The sequence below is a fragment of the Clupea harengus genome, chromosome 1 (genome assembly GCF_900700415.2).
Source record: "Clupea harengus chromosome 1, Ch_v2.0.2, whole genome shotgun sequence".
NCBI lineage: Eukaryota > Metazoa > Chordata > Actinopteri > Clupeiformes > Clupeidae > Clupea > Clupea harengus.
This window is the reverse complement of record NC_045152.1, coordinates 16,394,801-16,414,800: the sequence shown is the minus strand read 5'-3', so window position 1 is coordinate 16,414,800 and position 20,000 is coordinate 16,394,801. Positions and strand designations below refer to the sequence as shown.

The following is a 20,000-nucleotide window of genomic DNA, read 5'->3' as shown; positions in this document are numbered from 1 at the left end:
ATCAACCTGCGCGCCCAGATCCCCGAGCTGCTGCAGGCCTCTGGGGCGCTCGTCGCCGAGAACTACGCCTTCGAGAGCGTCGGAGCGGACGTGTCCGAGAAGCTGGCTGCGCTGGCTGCAAGCGGCGAGTACGACATGATCAACTCAAAGGAGGATCTGGAGGTTAAGCTGTCTGCCGACCTGCAGAAGCTGTCTGGGGACAAGAGCCTGACGACCACCAGCAACACGCCTGCACTGCCTCCTATGGTGAGTGTGTGCGTGTGTGTGTGTGTGTGCGAGAGAGAGAGAGAGAGAGAGAGAGAGAGCAGTCTTTAAGTCAAAAACGAGGCTCATATTATTATGCTGTATTATTATTATTCACAGTGAATAAATGCGACATTATGGAGCGTCTGCTGAATCTGTGTTTAGTTTCACAGGAGGCAGACACCACTCTCAGACCATTCAAAGAGGAAACTCATTATATGTAGCATAGTCCATTATTAATTAATGATTTAGTGTTAATAGTCCATTATTAAATAATGATTTAGTGTTAATTCTATCTGTCCATTCAAAAATGGCTATCATACCCAAAAACCAGTAGCAACAAACCTAGGTTGTCTCTCATGTTAAGCTAAACGTTGGTGTTAATTTAGTTTTTAATGTCAAATAAAAACACAAAGTGAAGAAGTAAAAGCTGAAAAAGAACCATCCTCAAAAGCTACAGTGAATTAGGCTAAATGTGTAAGTTGTCATTCAAAGTTGTGTTTTATTTAGCGGTAGCTTTGGATCATTTGTATCAGGCATTCAGAGTGAAAGTTGTGTTTTATGTAGCGGTAGCTTTTGATCATTTGTATCAGGCTTTCAGAGTAAAAGTTGTGTTTTATTTAACGTTAGCTTGGGATCATTTGTTCAAAGTTCAAAGTACTTTTTTTGTCATTGTCACAAAAACAACGAGACAGTAGAGGCAGCAACAGACAGCTAAAAACTTAAGTTGCTGTGGACATTAACTGCCACAGCTAAATAATAATAAATAACAATTAATAAATAGATAAATAAATATCCCTGAGTAAATTAAAAAAGAAATATATACATTGAGGTGCATCAATAGTTGCAGGGTGGAGTGTTAAGAGTGCAGTCCATAGGGGCGGGCCGGGCCGGGCCGGGGGGGAGGTGGGGTGGTTTTGGGTGAGCTGTTTTGTATCAGGCATTCAGAGTGAAAGTTGTGTTTTATTTAGCGGTAGCTTGGGGTCATTTGTATCAGGCATTCAGAGTGAAAGTTGTGTTTTATTTAGCGGTAGCTTGGGATCATTTGTATCAGGCATTCAGAGTGAAAGTTGTGTTTTATTTAGCGGTAGCTTGGGATCATTTGTATCAGGCATTCAGAGTGAAAGTTGTGTTTTATTTAGCGGTAGCTTGAGCTAATTGGCTAGTAAGAACTCTCTGCTTTCCAGAACCCCACGCCAGAGATGTTCATCGAGCTGATCAAGGTGTCCTTCCACACGGACATCTTAGAGAACAACATTGGCTACCTGCGCTTCGACATGTTCGGAGACTTTGAGCAGGTGAAAGCCATCGCCCAGGTGGTCGTGGAGCACGTCTGGAATAAGGTGGTGGACACGGACGCTCTGATCGTGGACCTCAGGTAAGACAGACAGGCCCCCACATACTCTACACATACTCTACCCTACTTTAAATAATACACAGGCCCCCACACACTCTACCCTACTTTAAATAATACACAGGCCCCCACATACTCTACCCTACTTTAAATAATACACAGGCCCCCACATACTCTACACATACTCTACCCTACTTTAAATAATACACAGGCCCCCACATACTCTGCTTTAAATAATACAACTAATTGAACAAAAGGGATTATATGACCACCTGTATTTTAAATCAGACTTGATCATGTTGATTGTTGATCAGGATGATTGTGTTGATTGTTGATCATGTTGATTGTTGATCAGGATGATTGTGTTGATTGTTGATCAGGATGATTGTGTTGATTGTGTTGATTGTTGATCAGGATGATTGTGTTGATTGTTGATCAGGATGATTGTGTTGATTGTTGATCATGTTGATTGTTGATCAGGTTGATTGTTGATCAGGATGATTGTGTTGATTGTTGATCATGTTGATTGTTGATCAGGATGATTGTGTTGATTGTTGATCATGTTGATTGTTGATCAGGATGATTGTGTTGATTGTTGATCAGGATGATTGTGTTGATTGTTGATCATGTTGATTGTTGATCAGGATGATTGTGTTGATTGTTGATCATGTTGATTGTTGATCAGGATGATTGTGTTGATTGTTGATCAGGATGATTGTGTTGATTGTTGATCAGGATGATTGTGTTGATTGTTGATCAGGATGATTGTTGATCATGTTGATTGTTGATCATGTTGATTATTGATCTTGTTTATTATTGATGTTGTTGATTATAGATCATGTTGATTATTGATGTTGTTGATTATTGATCATGTTGATTATTGATCATGTTGATTGTTGAGTATTGATCATGTTGATTATAGATCATGTTGATTATTGATGTTGTTGATTATTGATCTTGTTGATTATTGATCATGTTGATTATTGATATTGTTGATTATTGATCATGTTGACACTGACTGTGTTGCAGGAACAACGTTGGCGGCCCCACCACTTCCATTGCCGGATTCTGCTCCTACTTCTTTGACGCAGACAAGGAGATTGTGCTCGACAAACTCTACGACAGACCAACCGGCACGACACAAGTGATGGTCACTCTGCCAGAACTTACAGGTGACACTGGCTTCTCCCTCTTCCTCCTCTTTTTATCTCCTCCACCATCCTCCTCTCTCTGGTCTTCCTTTTTTTCTCCCCCCTCCACTTCTCCGCTCCTCTATGTCACCTCCCACCACATCTGTTTCTGACGCTATCTGACCAGTAAAACTATTATTTCATTCCTCTAAGAGGTTAGAGATAAGACTGACGCTATCTGACCAGTAAAACTATTTCATTCCTCTAAGAGGTTAGAGATAAGAGGTAAGAGGCTTTTGAGTTTTCAGGGGAAAAGACCACAGACATACCAGTTAGCCTTGGTGCCTAATGCCACGTCTGGTGCTGTCTCCATGGTGATGCTGTCTCCATGGTGCTGTCTCCATGGTGCTGTCTCTATGGTGCTGTCTCCATGGTGCTGTCTTTATGGTGCTGTCTCCATGGTGTCTAATGCCACGTCTGTCTCCATTTGGACCATCTCAAGTCAGAATAACTACAGACTAAACCAGTCAGAATAACTACAGACTAAACCAGGAAGCTACTAGTTCCTTATCCCACCTCAGGTGATCAGACAGCAGACAGACTGAGTAACCCACCATGTGGACCTCCACAGATAAGAATCAACGAATAAACCTGTAAACCATGCTAGCGTCTCTAGCCTCTAGTTCCCCTGTAAACCATGCTAGCGTCTCTAACCTCTAGTTCCCCTGTAAACCATGCTAGCGTCTCTAGCCTCTAGTTCCCCTGTAAACCATGCTAGCGTCTCCAGTTCCCCTGTAAACCATGCTAGCGTCTCTAGCCTCTAGTTCCCCTGTAAACCATGCTAGCGTCTCCAGTTCCCCTGTAAACCATGCTAGCGTCTCCAGTTCCCCTGTAAACCATGCTAGCGTCTCTAGCCTCTAGTTCCCCTGTAAACCATGCTAGCGTCTCCAGTTCCCCTGTAAACCATGCTAGCATCTCCAGTTCCCCTGTAAACCATGCTAGCGTCTCTAGCCTCTAGTTCCCCTGTAAACCATGCTAGCATCTCTAGCCTCTAGTTCCCCTGTAAACCATGCTAGCGTCTCCAGTTCCCCTGTAAACCATGCTAGCGCTTCTAGTTCCCCTGTAAACCATGCTAGCGTCTCTAGCCTCTAGTTCCCCTGTAAACCATGCTAGCGTCTCCAGTTCCCCTGTAAACCATGCAAGCGTCTCTAGTTCCTAACTCCATATCTGTGTGTGTGCCCCCCGCCCAGGTAAGTAGACAATATACTGACAGACTAGAGTACTAAGCCTCAGCTCCTAACTCCATGTCTGTGTGCCCCCCCGCCCCCCCTCAGGTAAGCGCTACGGGACCCAGAAGAGCCTTCTCATCCTGACGAGCGGAGTGACCGCCGGAGCGGCCGAGGAGTTCGTCTTCATCATGAAGCGTCTCGGCCGCGCCATGATCATCGGCGAGACGACGGCCGGAGGCTCCCACCCTCCGGTGACGTTCCGCGTGGGCGAGAGCAGCCTGTTCCTCAGCATCCCCATCACCCACTCCGACACGTCCCAGGGTCCCGCCTGGGAGGGTGCAGGCATCGCACCCCACATCCCCGTCCCCGCCGACGCCGCGCTCGACACCGCCAAGGGCATCCTCAACAAGCACTTCGCCGGGCAGAAGTGAGCTCCGCTCTGCGGCGTGCGGAAGGATCGCGGGGGCCCGGCCTTCGCCTTGGAGTGCCAAAACACCTCAGGCTCTAAAGTTCTCTCCGGGGGGTCAAGGGTCAACACGCAAGGGTCCAGAGCTTCTCTCGCTCTTCTCATTGGTTTGGAAGTTTCTAGAAAGCAAGCACTGCACCTGAGCCTTCTGTAGCTGACGCTCGCGGTTGGCAGCACAAAACGCCCGTATCACACATCCTGGTTTGTACTGTGTGCTTGTAACTGACACTGATTAAAAGAAGTAGGCCAAAATGTTGATTTAAGTAGAAGTACGTCATGAATATTCTTGCACCTTAATGCTCCCAAAAGCTGTGATTTAGATCAAACGTTTGCTGTGGTTCTGTGAAAGCAATCATATTATGTGTGATACAACTTGTCCTGTCAAAGAATTAATGTTTGTATTTATGAACAACAAAAAAATCAACATAACTTGAGGATCTTGATATCATGTGAGGAATTATGTAATTTATGATTAATGCACTCTGGGATTTCCAAACAAAATGTTCGTTGTGTTTATTTGGGAAAACATGTTTAAGAAAATGGGCTTCTGTCAGTTCCCTATGGCACAACAATAAACATCTGGAGTTCCTTATGGCAAAACAATAAACATCTGGGAAAACAACATACAAGCTGGGTTGTGTTCAGTTACCATGTTCACCTCAACTCCATTAAAATGTTCAGCGTTCAGGTCTGTGTGTGTGTGTGTGTGTAAATGTTCAGTGTGACAGTGTGACAGGTCTTTGTGTGTGTGTGTGTGTGTAAATGTTCAGTGTGACAGGTCTGTGTGTGTGTGTGTGTGTGTGTAAATGTTCACTGTGACAGCGTGACACGTCTTTGTGGAAAAGCTCCCATTATTCCGTCTAATTACACGCCTAATGCCTCAACCTGAATTATTTCCAAACATTGCTGTACAGCTTCATGACCCGTGTTTTACTTCCTAGGCTTAACAATGCGCTTCACGAGGACATTTTTAGCCAAACCCGAGTGTGTGTGCCACTCAAAGCTAACTCAAGACCATGCATTTCAGGATTACATGTCCAGGATTACACACAGCTAAAACCACACACACACACACACACACACACACACACACACACAGCTAACACCACACACACACACACACACACAGCTAAAACCATTTCCTTACAAGAAATTTCCATCCACTCCTTTGTATCTGGGCTGCTTAGAGGCACTGGCTGTATCCCCACGTGTCCAGTAGATGGCGGTATGCTAGTTTACAAGCCAAACCACAGCTGTGCTGACGGATCTCCGCAGAGCAACGTGAAGAGTCCCTGCTTTAGGTTTCTGAATACTTCTGAGGTGAGACTACTGTTTCCACAGGAGCTAACAGTAACATCGCTAACACCGCTAACTATGCTCCACACCTACCAGAAGACAACACACACACACACACACACTCACACACACTGCTAACTATGCTCCACACCCACCAGAAGACAACACACACACACACTCACACACACTGCTAACTATGCTCCACATTAACACCCACCAGAAGACAACAATGTCGGGCCATACACAGCTAACACCACACACACACACACACACACGCAGCTAACACCACGTATGCATGCACACACATACACACAAACACACTCACAGCTAACACCACACAATTTTAGACCGCACACTTACACTACACAAGTCCAGGCAACACACATCTAGCTTCACACCACACAATACACAACGCACACTTCACAAGTCTAGACCACACCGAACTAAACCCACACAATGCTAGACCACACAGCTAACACTACACACACACACACACACAGCTAACACTACACAATGCTAGAACACAGCTAACACCACACACACACACACAGCTAACACCGCACAATGCTTTACTCATCAGTGAACACACAACACTACACAATGCCTTACTCATTACATGAACACACAACACTACACAATGCCTTACACACACCAGTGAACACACAACACTACACGATGCCTTACTCACCAGTGAACACACAACACTACACAATGCCTTACTCATCAGTGAACACACAACACTACACAATGAACACACAACACTACACACACATGAACACACAACACTACACAATGCCTTACTCATCAGTGAACACACAACACTACACAATGAACACACACCAGTGTACACACAACACTATACAATGAACACACAACACTACACACACAACACTACACAATGCCTTACTCATCAGTGAACACACAACACTACACAATGAACACACACCAGTGAACACACAACACTACACAATGCCTTACTCATCACTGAATACACAACACTACACAATGCCTTACTCATCAGTGAACACACAACACTACACAATGCTAAACATGCAAGTGTGTTTTAGGATTGAGTAGTGTTAAGTGAAAATTCACTCAAGTTACCTCAGGACTCCGGAGTTGCATATAACAACAACAAGCCTGTCGGGCTCGCCCACGTCCTGGCAGGTCAGAGAGAGACACAGGCCCTCTCTGAGAGAGAGAGAGAGACGGGAGAGGGAGCCCGGGCTCACTCCCAGACTGCAGCAGACGAGAGAGAAGCGAAATTAAACACATCACACAAGGTTTATATAGATAGAAGTGAGCGTTCTCTGACGCCAAAACACTTTGTCAGCAGGGATAATAACCACGTGGTGGGTCTCTGATGTCCAAGGTCATCTTACTATGCTTTTTGTCATGCAAGGATGTCGGTTTTACACAAGGTCGAAAGAAACACAGTTCGACCCTTCTTATCACCATGTTAAAAATGCCATGTTCCTGCTTGCATAAGCACATGATTCATACAAGGTCATTATTAAAACAAGGCACTTCATTAATACATTCATACTTGATTAAAGTCATAGTTTCATATAACCCTATCAAGTAGTGTAGTGTTTGTTGTGTAGTACAGTGTTTGTAGTGTGTTTTAGGATTAAGTAGTGTAGTGTTTGTTGTGTGTTTTAGGGTTGAGTAGTGTAGTGTTTGTTGTGTAGTGTTTGTTGTGTAGTGTTTGGTGTGTGTAGGGCCACACACAACTAGCTCCACCATCAGTCAACGGTACATAGTATATGTGGAACATGCGCAACTCACACAGAGAGAGAGAAAGAGAGTGCAACCACTGAACAGTGATAAACAATCCAATGAAACACGTGTGTGTGTGTGTGTGTGTGTCTGTGTGTGTGTGTGTATGTTTCTGAGAACCCACGTGTTTGAGCCTGTCTCCAGGCAGCTGAGGTAACTTACAGTAAATCCTCACTGAAGGCAGTGGCCAGAAAGGCCGGAGATTGGCAGCACAGATTTACACTCCTAATTCCTCACCTGAGCAGGCCCTGCAGACCCCACACAGATCAGTGTTACTCAGGACAAACAGACCCAGTTAACCTCTCTGGGAGTTACCCTCCCTGAGGGGGGTCAGCCCTATGTTCCCACAGCCCTATGTTCTAGGGTTAGGGTTAAGGTTAGAGTTTGGAAGCTAGCTAGCTCCTTCAAATCGCCAGCTACGGAATGGTGAACCCTTAACTACCAGGCAGGGGTAGAAATGTGGGAACTGTAGGAACATAGGGCCTAATTTTGTAATGAATATTAGAAATGTGGGAACACAGAGCTGTGGGAACATAAGACCTAATTTTGAAAAAGCTCTTAGAAATGTGGGAACATAGTGTGGTGGGTATATAGGGCTGAGTGAACATTGGGCTGTGGGAACATACGCACGCTCCCCTCTGAGGAGCGATAGCTCTAGCTAGCGCTAATTAACGCCTCAATATACTGCTGCTACTCAAAACACAGAGTACCAGCTAACATCTCTAGTTAACATCTCTAGCTAACAGCTCCAGCTAACATCACCAGCTAATACCAGTTAACATCTCCAGCTAACATCTGTTAACATCTCCAGCTAAAACCAGCTAATATCTCCAGCTAACACCAGTTAACTTCTCCAGCTAACACCTCAAGCTAACACCAGCTAACATCTCAAGCTAACATCACCAGTTAACTTCTCAAGATAACACCAGTTAACTTCTCAAGCTAACACCTACAGCTAACATCACCAGTTAACATCTCAAGCTTACACCAGTTAACTTCTCAAGCTAACACCAGTTAACATCTCAAGCTAACACCAGTAACATCTCAAGCTAACACCAGCTAACATCTCAAGCTAACACCAGTTATTACTGAGGTAGCTACCCTCACACTACAAATGCCCTGGTTCGACTGTTTTTACTCGACATCCTCACCATTTAACTCTCACAGTTCACTAGACATCCTCACCATTTAACTCTGTTTTTACTAGACATCCTCACCATTTAACTCTGTTTTTACTAGACATCCTCACCATTTAACTCTCACAGTTGCTTTGAGTGTATGCCAGCCTGTTCACCAGTAATATAAACAAATGCCATCAGGGACATAGTTTGCTGTTGCTGTGCTTATCCTTACAATAGTAACCTACTGAGGACACTGTATGCCCACTAAGCTCTTTTACAACCAATTCTTTAAATGCTGGCTCTCTCCATTTATATCCACTATTAATTCTGTATATTTCATGTATATACTTTATTGTATGTTTCATGGAATCATGTATGTGTTGTGTACATATGCCGCAGGTGTGCTAATATTATGATTTATCCTCTGACAGGCGTATGAATCCTTCTGCTTACTCATGATTCCCTCCCTTCCCTCGTCCAACATCAGAACAAGCTTTCCAGCAGATGTTGGACCAGGTGAACGAGCTTTCCAGCAGATGTTGGACCAGGTGAAGCAGCTTTCCAGCAGATGTTGGACCAGGTGAACTGCCTTACAATGAAAGCAGGTGTTGGACCAGGTGAACTGCCTTACAATGAAAGCAGATGTTGGACCAGGTGAACGAGCTTTCCAGCAGGTGTTGGACCAGGTGAACGAGTCTGACAATGAAAGCAGGAGTAAAACTCCTCGGAGGACGTTCAGTGCAGACTATCATTGACAAGAGAAGTTTACTCAAGAAAAATCTGAAAACATCTGAGAGATATATGCCTAACCACAATCCAAAATAAGAAATGTTCACTGGGCAAAGGACCCTGGTTATCAATAACTCAATTGACCGATCGCCAGGGCCCCGCCCCCTTAGTTACTGTTGCTACGTCCGACACAATTGCCGGAACTGTCAAGCCAAAAGCAATGGCGAGTACGGGGACAAGCGCTATAGCTGTCAGTGTGAGTGATGATTTTTTGGAGTAATACCTCCATGATCAAGGCAAAAGGGACTGCAATATGCAGTGGAAGGATATATCCAAAATATTAAGATCAACAACGACAATTATCGAAGCAAAAGCATACAGGGCTCAATAAAAAAAATTAGAAACCCCACGACCTCTTCATTAAATGCAACCAGCACAGCCTTGTAGACTAGTCATGTTATTTCACCACTGGGTAAGATCTGTATATAATATTTCAAGCTAGCTAATAACCTACAACGATTCTTTATTCTTATTATTTATTCCGTCTCTGGCGAGAGACTCTGGAGGTATCTATCTATCTAGCTAGCTAGGATGGTGACAAGCTAGAGAACAGATAGGGATCAAGATAGCTGCTAGTAACGTTATTGTTCAAGGGATGTGTGTTGCTGAAAGTATTTCACAGTCACTGTAGTGATAACTTGCTTGTAAAATGATGATCCTGATGTAATGCTATGGCTTTGTATCAGATCGCCAAGTTATTGCTCTCAGGTTGTGCCTTATGCATACCTTGGGATACTCAGGAGTAGGTTGCCCATTCACAAAATGCTACAAAGATTAAAATAAAAAAAACTTCATAATGGCCTTTTGTTCAACATTGATACAGTATGTTAAGCTCGAGCTAGTCTCTCCAACTAAAGTGTTAATGTTAAAATCAAAATGTTAATGTTACCGTCTGTAAAATTGCACGCTGAGCTATCCTAGCTAGCGATGTTAATGTTACATCTGTAAAGTTGCACACTGAGCTATCCTAGCTAGCGATAGCAAACGCCAGCAGCATAAATACAAAGTGTTAGATAAAAGTTCTGTTCAATGTTGTATCAAGCATAAATACAAAGTGTTCGTTAAAAGTTCCGTTCAATGCTGGCGTTTGCTATCGCTAGCTAGGATAGATCAGCGTGCAATTTTACAGACGGTAACATTAACATTTTGACAGTAACATTAACATTTTGATTTTAACATTAACACTTGTTGGAGAGACTAGTTATGTACTTGTAGTGGTAATAATACAAGTTGTCATGAACCATAACTGTTTGGGGATGTTCTCTCAACTAGATAGTTATCATGCCTAGCGATAGCGTAGTTCGCTAGATAGATAGCTATCTGCAAGCAGCTTCATTTACTTTGGAGCAGACATATGTGTGTTTTTCGGTATATTGAGTTGGGAGTGGGGTCTCCCACACTGTTTAATCCACCGCCGGCACCTTTCCTCCTATGTTTTGGGCTTTGGAAATGCGGGGAAAAAACTACGCATCCCTCTAATCTCTGTATCAGAGCTACAAGTCCCGTAGGCACACTGCTTCACCATGCTGCTCAGACCTCAAAGTTGTCGGACCTTCTTCTCTTAGTAGCAGTTGCTAAGGATTGGATGAGGGCCGTTCTAGGGAGGAGTTTCGTGATCGGTCAATTACCCAGAGTTCATTCCAAACAACCACAACCAAAACAACCATAAACTGGGCTTTGACCAGTACTGGGAGAGTATAAGCAGTTGCATTGGTATAGAATCTAAAAGGCTACTTGTCTTAAGCATGTTTGGTTTGGACAGACCTGGGTGGCTTAGATGTATGACAGATCACAGGCTATTTCCCAGCCTCTCTCTACAGACCTGGATGGCATCACTGGCACCTCTGTGTGTAAAGAAATGGTGGATAGATGTCTATGTCATATCTGTCCATAGGCGGAGATCCCGGGGGGGACAGGGGGGACGTGCCCCCCCTCCCATAAAGTTGTCCCCCCCAACAGCCATTGTAAATACAAATAAATAATTTTGAATAATATAGTAATTAGGGTGACCAGACGTCCTCTTCTACCCGGACATGTCCTCTTTTTGAGACCTAAAAACATGCGTCCGGCAGGGATTCCAAAATCGGCCGTGGATTTTGCCTTGTCGGATATTTGTTTTCCTCTGTGTAGTTTAAAAACAAGTTATTACGTCCCTGCATGTGAAAAAGATGGCAAAACTTCGTCGCGGGGGGAAGGGGGCGGGGTCATCTGCATGTGAAAAAGATGGCAAAACTCTGTCGCGGGGGGAGGGGGCGGGGTCATCTGTATTTTTCCTGTGTCCCCCCCCCCCCAGGAATTACTCTCTGAAATGTTACCGTGTATTGTCCCCCCCTACAACGAAATGGGATCTCCGCCCCTGTATCTGTCATGTCATATCTGTCCTCCATGGCTTTGAATCTGTCCTCTGACGCAAAGAGTCTTACAGAGAATTATCATTCATTTTATAGCTCTCTCATTTTATAGCTCTATACTAAAAATAACAGGCTACAATGCCCGCGGGGACACAGGTTCGATTCCGGCCTGCTGTCGTTTCCCGATCCTCTCCCCACCTCTTCACTCCTCCTTACTTCCTGTCCAAAATACTTCACTGTCCTATCCAAATAAAGTGTCAGGGATAAGACCCTCAACAGTTAGTTAGCAGATTAAAAACACTACCCAGCATGTAAGTGAACTGGACGGTTTTCGAACGGGACCCGACGTAGACAGACACCTTAAGTCTGTCTGACGTGCCGTGCTGAAAACAAGTCCTTTTATTAAACAATGTTTACACAGTATGACAGTCAAGACGCTGGGATGCACTTAGGATACCTTCAGCTCAGCTGAATTCTACTTCTGCCCAGTAACAAGACATTCCACAACCCCCCAATTCCTTATCTTATGTAAACATATACGTGAGATTTCTGGGTTAACATTCTTGACTCTGCTAATTGTCTTCCAAAGTCCAATCTACATGGAGAAGCAGGGCACACTAGCCTGACGATGTCATACTCATAATTCTAGTCAGAATATGAGTCTGATATCGCTCCATTGGGCTGTGATTATGGGGCGTGTTTCAACCGAACCAGGAGAAAAAATGCCTCTTCGCTCAATTGGTTACCTACAACCAATCAGAACAACGTAGTATGTGACAGGGCCAGCTGATAAATTAAACTTTTACCGGATCCCGTAGAAAGGAAGGCAAAAACATCTTTTCGATTGACAAATGCCTTAATCGCGTTTCTCTGTTCCTCTTTCAAAATGAATGCACTGTCAATGTCTAAATGGACTCGAATCTATACATTTCAGCTCTCCAGCGGCAGCCATGTTTGTTGAAAACGAATTCAACTCGTGTGTTGGTGACGTGATTGGTTACGTTACTGTTGATCATCTGTCCATCATCGTATAAAGCCCGCCTTAACAATTTGATTGGTACGGCCGATATCGAGCCGCAGATAATTTCTCCTCAATGGAGTAATGCCAGACCGAACTTCCCAACCAAAAACATTGTGGGCGGGGCTAAGTTCGGTCTGGTATCCAGGCTAAGGGCACACAGCATTTTGGAACAAACCTTAAAACAAAAAGACATTCATGATAAAATATACTAATACTTTCTTTAACATATAGGCTAAAAAGCCCAAAAATAAATATATATATATATTTTTAAAGTAACCATATACCATGTGAACACTTAAAGAGGTAGTGCACCCAAAACTATTTTTTGGGGGGCTGTAAACTAAATGATATAACTATACTGTGATGAAGCACATCAATGCTGGTGTTAATACTGACAAAAGTAGGCCTACAGTCTGGCCAAGGTCTAGCCTGGATCTGATGAGGATCTAGCCTGGATCTAATAAGGGTCTAGCCTGGGTCTAATGAGGGCCTAGCCTGGATCTGATGAGGGCCTAGCCCTGGTGTAGGTGCCTGGGTCTGATGTGAACCTGGGCTGGGTCTAGAGGCATCAGCTGAAGGCATCTGAATCTCTGAGCCACCTTAAGGCTAGAAGCTACAGTGAAATTCTACAGTTTCTATGGATGTTATTGCCCAGCTGGTGCTGTGTGTGTTTGAGGAGTTCCTCCCAGACGCCGAATGAACCCTAACCTGAGACACCTGAGAGGCCTCTTCACCTGCTCGAACCCAGGTACGCAGGTGTTACCTGGCCACATCCTCCAGCCTCTGTCAACTAATGCCGTGTAGGCAACCCCCGCTCATAGGCACATTCAAGATGGATTCATAAACATTTAACAGTGGCTGTGGTAATAGACACGGCCTAACAGTGGCTGTGGTAATAGACACGGCCTAACAGTGGCTGAGTGTTGAGATTAGTGTGCACTTCGCACTGTATTGGTAATAGACACGGCCTAACAGTGGCTGTGTGTTGAGATTAGACTGTATTGGTAATAGACACGGCCTAACAGTGGCTGTGTGTTGAGATTAGTGTGCAGTACGCACTATATTGGTAATAGACACGTCTGAGTGTTGAGATTAGTGTGCAGTACGCACTATAGAGGTAATAGACACGGCCTAACAGTGGCTGTGTGTTGAGACTTCCTGACTGGAATTCCAGTTACTGTAAGAGTTGATTTCTCCTCAGCTGAGTGAGACTCTTGACTCAGCTCGTTTCTTTTTTTGATGCCATTTAAGTTTTTTATTTGTTTTTAAAGATGCAATTCCATATATACATAGAATTTACACATATATGTTACAAAGCATCTCACATTTGAAAGGGAAAACACACAAACAAACAAACAAAACCGAACCTTAAAGGCAGCCCATATGAACCCTGGCAGCACCCCAGACCCATTACATTTAACATACAAATATACACATGTAATACACATACACCCTTCTCCATTATATACATTAAGTATAATACACATACACCCTTCTCCATTATATACATTAAGTATAATACACATACACCCCTCTCCATTATATACATTAAGTGTAATACACATACACCCCTCTCCATTATATACATTAAGTGTAATACACATACACAGCCACACAACCACAGCCACTGTTAGTTAGTCTATTACCACAGCCACTGTTAAATGTTTATACATCCACCATTATATACATTAAAGTCCTGCATCCCTTCTAAGAGTTTGTAATAATACTAATAATATAATATAATATTGTAATAATAATACAGCCATGCTTGGCTGGTTTTGCTTGGGTTATTCTGCACCCTTCCTATCATAAGTTCAAGACTCAGCTTGTTTCTTGAAGGCAACGTTCATTTAGTGTTCTCCTCAGAGTTGCACTGCACAGACACATCAGCTGAGAAGATGATAATAATAATAGTAATGATAGTCCACCCGCCATGGAAACTGCCACTCCTTTAAGCTTACAGCCTAGATGTACTGTGGGGGGTGACATCAGTCACTGTTATTGTCTGGGACCTCTACCTTCCTTATGGTAGCGATGCATGTCTTAGTTTATCCTTGGCAGTATAGAACAGTACATCCTTTCCCACAATGCTTTTCCAACGTATCAAATATTTACACAACACACACATATCAGAATGTTTTACTCAGAGAACTACTGCTACTTACTATATCAGGAAGAAAGCATGTGGGCAAGCTAATGATGAATTGTCCTTCGCTATCTAAAGACAGCTAAACACATTAGAAACGCTATCTAAAGACAGCTAAACACATTAGAAACAACACGAACACTGGCCCGTGACACACTCATTGTGTTTTACATCACCAAAACCACGCAAACTCACACACACACACACACACACACACACACACACACACACACACACACACACACACACACATCTAACTTAAAGTCCGGAACACTATGAGTATTCCCCTAATGTCTATCACAAAGTCCTGTTCATTGTTGTAAGAAACTATGCGTATTGTATACTCATGATATATACCAGTGTGATAAAATGACAACGAAATGATCGTCTCGGTGATGTCCAGTGATAGATCCGAACCAGCGTCCCGTCAGATAAAAACCTCAAAACCCATTTATTTATCTCTGCCTTCACCTAAAGTCCTGGTCTTTGTTTTAGTTTATTTTCTGTGTTGCTTTTAGAATGCATTGTTTCAATTGCTCTGTCCAAAATTACTCTGTTTTTAATACATAATATTCGATCTCATTATAATCTTATTAATTATTTTTAATGTATTTATTATCTTTTTTTTGGTATATTATATTATCCTATTTTCTGCACTTCATTAGCACTTATATTACTTTGTATTATTGTTGTTGTGACTGTGTTAAGCACCTTGAGATTTCTTTCTATTTTAAAGTGTGCTGTACAAATAAAATCCATTATTATTTATTTATTAGATGATCGTCTCGGTGATGCCAGGTGATAGATCGGAACCAGCTCAGATTATCGTCTCGGTGATGTCCAGTGATCCATCAGAACCAGCTTCCTGTCAGATGATTGGACCAGGTAAACAGCCGAACAATGAAAGCAGGAGTAAAACGGCTGAAATGACTGTAATGGACAGGAATAGTTCCCTCTGCGCAGATGTTTGCATATGTACTTTGGTGAACTACGGTATGAAAGATGGTGCAGCTAACATAAGAATGTAAGTTATTGGAGAAGTTTTTTTGCGTCAGAAACACTCGAACGGGAACAGGGATTTGACCTAATTTTCCTTTTCCCTTTTTTTAAGCAAGAAATATGAAACCAGGTCGCCTTTGGCTACGTCCACCCCTTCACGACCATTTCGCCGAACGCTAACACGCTCCTTCTCCACCAGTAGTTCTTTATGTCGTCCTCTTTTTCACAGCAAAAAAGACGGAAGGGTTTATTTTATCACAACGGACGCGCGAAGTCTCAAGCGGCACGTTTCCCTCCACTGGCCATGCTTTACAAGTTAAAATGATTGGATAAACATATCCACTTTTTCACTAAAGGGTTTACGTCGTTTTTTTTATTGTTACTCCTGTGAATCTATTTTCTGTCCAGAGTTTTCCACACAACAACGACATAGAAGACTCTTACGATTTTTTTAAAAGTAACTTTACGCACGGCAGGCAGTGGAGTGTGTGTGTGTGTGTGTGTTTTTTTTTTATCCTGTATGTGTTCGCGTCCGATCGCTCTCCTGATGCGCCAACATCCAGCGGCTACAGCTGCCCGCTGACTGCCCTTTTGTTTTTCTCCGTCCAGAGGTGCAGCGTCTAGAGAGGACTTAACGCATCCCAACGCGGTCCGCTCCGCTCCGGGGAGAATGTGAAGCGCTGCTCGCAACCAGGGGGAAATTAGCACAAGTTTTGGAAGAGGAAAAAAAGAAGAAGAGAATGGCGAGGCTTTTGAGGAAAGCATCTCTCGTTCTTGTTCTTCTCGGGGTCTTTATGTTCACTTTCGCAGCTGTGGAAGCGGAGCCCGAAGTTCAAGAAGAGGAGGAAGAGGAGGAGAGGTCGTGCCAAGGCGCTTTCGACTTGTATTTTGTTCTTGACAAGTAAGTACATAGAAATAGGTGAATTCTTCTTCTTCAGTGGTGAAAGACCTGCGAAGGGAATCGGTCAGATTTCAGTTTCATGTGCTATTTTGGTGTAGTAGTTCAGGATGGACTTAATACGTGGATATGATTTCAAATAATGAATCGGCGCTGTATGAGTTGGATTTGTTACAATCGCTTTTAATCTTTTATTCTCAAAGTGAATACATTAGAGCATCCTAAATCTTGAAACTTTGTTTCACCGAGGGAGTCGTGTGAGAGGATTTTTCCTGTGCATTATGAGATGAACTTGGGGATCTGCAGCTCTTAAAGAGGAGCATGCATAGAGCTCCGCCGGTATGGACTCTTGTGTCGGCTTCCACGGGCTCTGCCATACGGAATACAGTCACTTGATAAGGAAAGCTTTTTTTGCTTAAATTTGTTAGGTTTTACATTTTATTCACACACAACACCAAAACCAAAAAAAAAACACTAAACCGACTCCTTAGTTTCAGTTAATTGTTTAGTCCTGATCTTCACCCTACTATATTCACTATGAAAGCTAGCTTATAAGTACAGTTGTTTATTTTATTACTGTAGGTAAAATGATCTCATCAGTGTAGCTGTGTGTGTGTGTGTGTGTGTGTGTGTGTGTGTTTGTGTGTGTGTGTGTGTGTGTAATGACGCGGAAAGGGGTGGTGCGTGTCGAACAGGGTTTGCTGAGTGTGTGTGTGTGTGTGTGTGTGTGTGTGTGTGTGTGTGTGTGTGCGTGTCGAACAGGGTTTGCTGAGTAAGCACCAAAAAAAGATTGCAGCCTCGTTTCTTTGCGGTTTGCCTTCCTCGCGGCAGGAATGTGAGAAGGACTCGCCGCTAGATGTGCACACAGACACACACACACACAAACACCGCTAGATGTGCACACACACACACACACACACACACACCGCTAGATGTGCACAAACACACACACACCGCTAGATGTGCACACACAATACACACACACACACACACACACACTGCTAGATGTGCACACACACACACACACACCGCTAGATGTGCACACACACCACACACACACACACACACACACCGCTAGATGTGCACACACACACACACACACACACCGCTAGATGTGCACACACACACACACACACACACAGCTAGATGTGCACCAGAAGGCAGCTTCCGTTCTCACTTGCTGGGATGGGTTTTTAGGAGGGGGTGGGCTGGGGGGGGTTAAATCCATTTCAGTTTAATTAAGGAAAATGTCCTCGGCGGCCCGAGTGGGTCTTGACGGCCTAGTCCTTGGCGCAGACAGCGGCCACATGGGAAATGTCTGTGGTGCCCGCGACTGCCCAAGAGCACATTAGGAGGAGAGAGAAACACACATGCACACACACAAATGTCAGAAATACACACATACACACACACACACACACACACACACACACACACAGCATGAACGAGTAGGGGAAATTGGCAGGTGGGATTTCCTGTTTGCTCTTTTTGCTTTTTATAACTAGCTGATTTGAAGTTTAAAAGGAGATTTTGAGTGTGTTAGTATGCTATGATGGGTGTGTTAGTATTGTTAGTATGTTATGATGGGTTTGTTAGTATGCTATGATGGGTTTGTTAATATGCTATGATGAGTGTGTACTGCTGCCCAGAGTCGAATGGCTTAGTTGAATTATGAGTGTGATTGGTGTAATTATGGCTGTTTGGGCTCTTTGGTGTGAGTTGGGCTTGTTGGATCTAGCAGATCATTTTCAAGTTCCTGACATCAGCAAGCGGAAGTTCAAAACAGTCCTTTCTGCAAGCACAAGTGAGAGAGAGAGCAGGGAGAGGAGGAGGAGAGAGAGGGAGAGCGAGAGAAAGAGAGAGATTGAGTAGAGGCTTTGTCATTAGTCAGAAATGCATCTCGTTATGTTTGACTCGTTATGTTTGGCTCGTGTTCTGAGTTGACGGCCGTGACTGAGGTGTTGCCAGCGGAGCTACTGATGATTGCTTCCTGCTCTTGTTTGTTAGAATCTCAGGGCCTCAGACTACTGACTCTCAGGGCCTCAGACTACTGACTCTCAGACTACTGACTCTCAGGGCCTCAGACTACTGACTCTCAGACTCTCAGACTACTGACTCTCAGAGTACTGACTCTCAGACTACACTCACACACACACACACACACACACACACACACACACACACACTCACTCTCTGACTCTCAGACTACTGACTCTCAGACTACACTCACACACACACACACACACACACACACACACACACACACACTCACTCTCAGGGCCTCAGACTACTGACTCTCAGACTACTGACTCTACTCACTCTCTGACTACTGAAAGCAGTCTTTCCTGCCGTGTGTGTGTGTGTGTGTGTGTGTGTGTGTGTGTGTGTGTGTGTGTGTGTGTGTGTGTGTGTGTGTGTGTGTGGACACCACAGAAAGCAGTGTTTGCTGCCGTGTGTGTGTGTGTGTGTGAGAGAGAGAGTGTGTGTGTGTGTGTGTGTGTGTGTGAGTGTGTGTGTGTGTGACTCTCTGACTACTGACTCTCAGACTACTGACTCTCAGGGCCTCACAATCGTGGAGACCAGAGACTCAACACACACCACACACTCCACACCACACACTCCACACACAACACGCAACACACAACACAACACACTCCACACTCAACACACTCCACATACAACACACAACACACTCCACATTCAACACACTCCACACAACACACTCCACACACAACACACAACACACTCCACACACAACAACACACAACACACTCCACACACAACACACTCCACACACTCCACACACCACACACTCCACACCAAACACTCCACACACTCCATACAACAATGCTTGAACTCCACACACTCCATACAACACCACACACTCCACTCCACACACTCCACACACAACACACTCCACACACACACACTCCACACCACACACTCCACACACAACACACTCCACACCACACACACCACACACTCCACACACAACACACACAACATACACCACACAACATACACCACACACAACACACTCCATAGACAACACACTCAACACACCACACACTCCATACAACACACACCACACACTCCATACAACACACTCCACACACAACACACTCCACACACAACACACTCCACACACACAACACACTCAGATTGCAATGGAAATCAT

At 44.0% G+C, this 20,000-nt stretch overlaps 2 protein-coding genes across 2 annotated transcripts in view; both read left to right on the top strand.

Annotated features, from left to right (window-relative positions):
* The window catches only part of LOC105893923 (retinol-binding protein 3-like), a 6,088-nt gene extending 1,040 nt beyond the window's left edge, over nt 1-5,048 (top strand). The window contains exons 1-4 of the mRNA XM_012820386.3: nt 1-246; nt 1,431-1,621; nt 2,627-2,769; nt 4,062-5,048. The exon at nt 1-246 is cut by the window's left edge and continues 1,040 nt beyond it. Coding sequence (XP_012675840.1) covers nt 1-246; nt 1,431-1,621; nt 2,627-2,769; nt 4,062-4,387 — 906 coding nt within the window. The 3' untranslated portion in view covers nt 4,388-5,048. The remainder of the gene's footprint in view (nt 247-1,430; nt 1,622-2,626; nt 2,770-4,061) is intronic.
* Nucleotides 5,049-15,647: 10,599 nt separating this feature from the next.
* Nucleotides 15,648-20,000, top strand: part of antxr1c (ANTXR cell adhesion molecule 1c) — a 41,486-nt gene continuing 37,133 nt past the window's right edge. The window contains 1 exon segment of the mRNA XM_042707719.1: nt 15,648-16,825. Coding sequence (XP_042563653.1) covers nt 16,665-16,825 — 161 coding nt within the window. The 5' untranslated portion in view covers nt 15,648-16,664.